The 1,580-nt window shown below is 52.2% G+C and overlaps 1 protein-coding gene across 1 annotated transcript in view; it reads right to left on the bottom strand.

Annotated features, from left to right (window-relative positions):
- Positions 1–876: 876 nt before the first annotated feature.
- Positions 877–1,580, bottom strand: part of SIAH3 (siah E3 ubiquitin protein ligase family member 3) — a 74,583-nt gene continuing 73,879 nt past the window's right edge. Inside the window, exon 3 of the mRNA XM_015559681.1 lies at positions 877–1,566. Coding sequence (XP_015415167.1) covers positions 1,007–1,566 — 560 coding nt within the window. The 3' untranslated portion in view covers positions 877–1,006. The remainder of the gene's footprint in view (positions 1,567–1,580) is intronic.

The raw sequence follows: 1,580 nt of genomic DNA on the forward strand, positions 1-1,580 counted from the left end.
TAAGGTTCCAAGAGCACAGGGGGTTCTTTGTGTGATAGAAAAGTGCTCCAAGCTAGTGAAAGGACTGATGGATTTTTAACTTGATAATAAAAAGCTCTGAGTAGAGAACACCCTCCCAGAGGTGGGAGATTAATTTTATCTGTGTTTTTTTCAGCTGCTTCTCTTTCCCCACATCTTGCCCATTGTTTTTTACTACTTGTTCAGAGGAGGGCAAAGAGGTTTTCAAGAAAGCACCAGAATATGAGGACTTTGATTCCAGAGCAGGAAAAGATGGCACAGGCCAAGAGCAAGTCCACAGCAGCCTGCCAAAGGGGACTCAATGTCTGCCCTCTCCCCTGAGCCCTGGAACCAACCAGACGACTCATTGTGTGATGGCGCCTCCAGCCCTGGGCCCTGCCTGGTCTTCTGAGGAGACACCATCTCCTCACATCCAGCAGCACAGCTCCGGCCCTGAGGTTGTGTCTGCTTGGTCTGAAATATATCTCTGAACTGGCCAGGTCCCTTCCCAACCTGCTGTTCTCACACACTTCAGAGTTAGTTTGCCCTGAAATAGACTGAAAAGGGAAGGAAGAAATGGTTTGGATCCCAAGTCTCTTTTCAACCCCAACAGTCTGCTTCGTGGTCTCGGTGAATTTTGCTCATTTTGGAAGCCATGGAGGAGGGAATTGGGGGGTGGGGGATGATAATAATCATTCTGATTGAATTAATTAAAAATGTTCTGTAAAACTATTCCAACTAATCAGGACAAACATTACACCAAGATCTTGAATCACAGGTTGTTTACATAATATAATGCCCAAGGCAGACGAATACTAGATACCCCTAAGCACCTGAGACAAAAAAAAAAAAAAAAAAAAAAAAAAAAAAAAAGAAGGAAGGAAGGGAGGGAGGGTGGTGAAGGAAGAAGAATAAAAAGGAGTGTGGAGCCCTGGAATCTGGAGATCCGATGGGCACAAGCAGAGTTTCTTGGAGGAGGGTGGCTGTGTGAGCCTCCGGTGGCCTCACTTCACATCTCGGCTTCTGAGGAGCAGACCTCTGTCGCAGTGATAGCGATTCCGATGGCAAGGCTGCCGTTGTCGGAGAAGAGCTGCGCCAGCGAGGTGTTGAGGACGAGGCAGTCCCCATCAGTGATCACCGAGTCCACACACTCAAGGACAGACCTGGGGGTGGCCTCCCATTTGAGACGCCGATGGTTTCTGCTGAGCTCCAGGCGGTAGGTGAAGCAGTCGGCCTGGGTGGGGGTCCCAATCAGCATCATGGTGGCAAAGAACTGGGGGTGCCCTTCATGCCTCTCCTGCTTCCTGAGCACCAGCAGAAAGTGGTGGCCGAGGCAGGAGTGCATGATGATCCAGTCAGCCGGGGCCGGGAGGTGCATGTCCGTGGCCAGGAAGACGATCTCGGCTCCCTGCAGGATATCCACTCTGTGCGTCTGCCGCAGGTGGGGCACCACCACCTCCAAGTGGCCTTCCCACTGGCAGGAGAATAGGGGGCACAGGCAGGGCGTCACCTGGGTGGCACGCAGCTCTGCCTGCTGGTGGTGGAGGTGGTGAGGGTGGGCGTGGTGGCGGGGGTGGTGGGAG

This window comes from Myotis davidii, unplaced genomic scaffold (genome assembly GCF_000327345.1).
Source record: "Myotis davidii unplaced genomic scaffold, ASM32734v1 scaffold533, whole genome shotgun sequence".
Lineage (NCBI taxonomy): Eukaryota > Metazoa > Chordata > Mammalia > Chiroptera > Vespertilionidae > Myotis > Myotis davidii.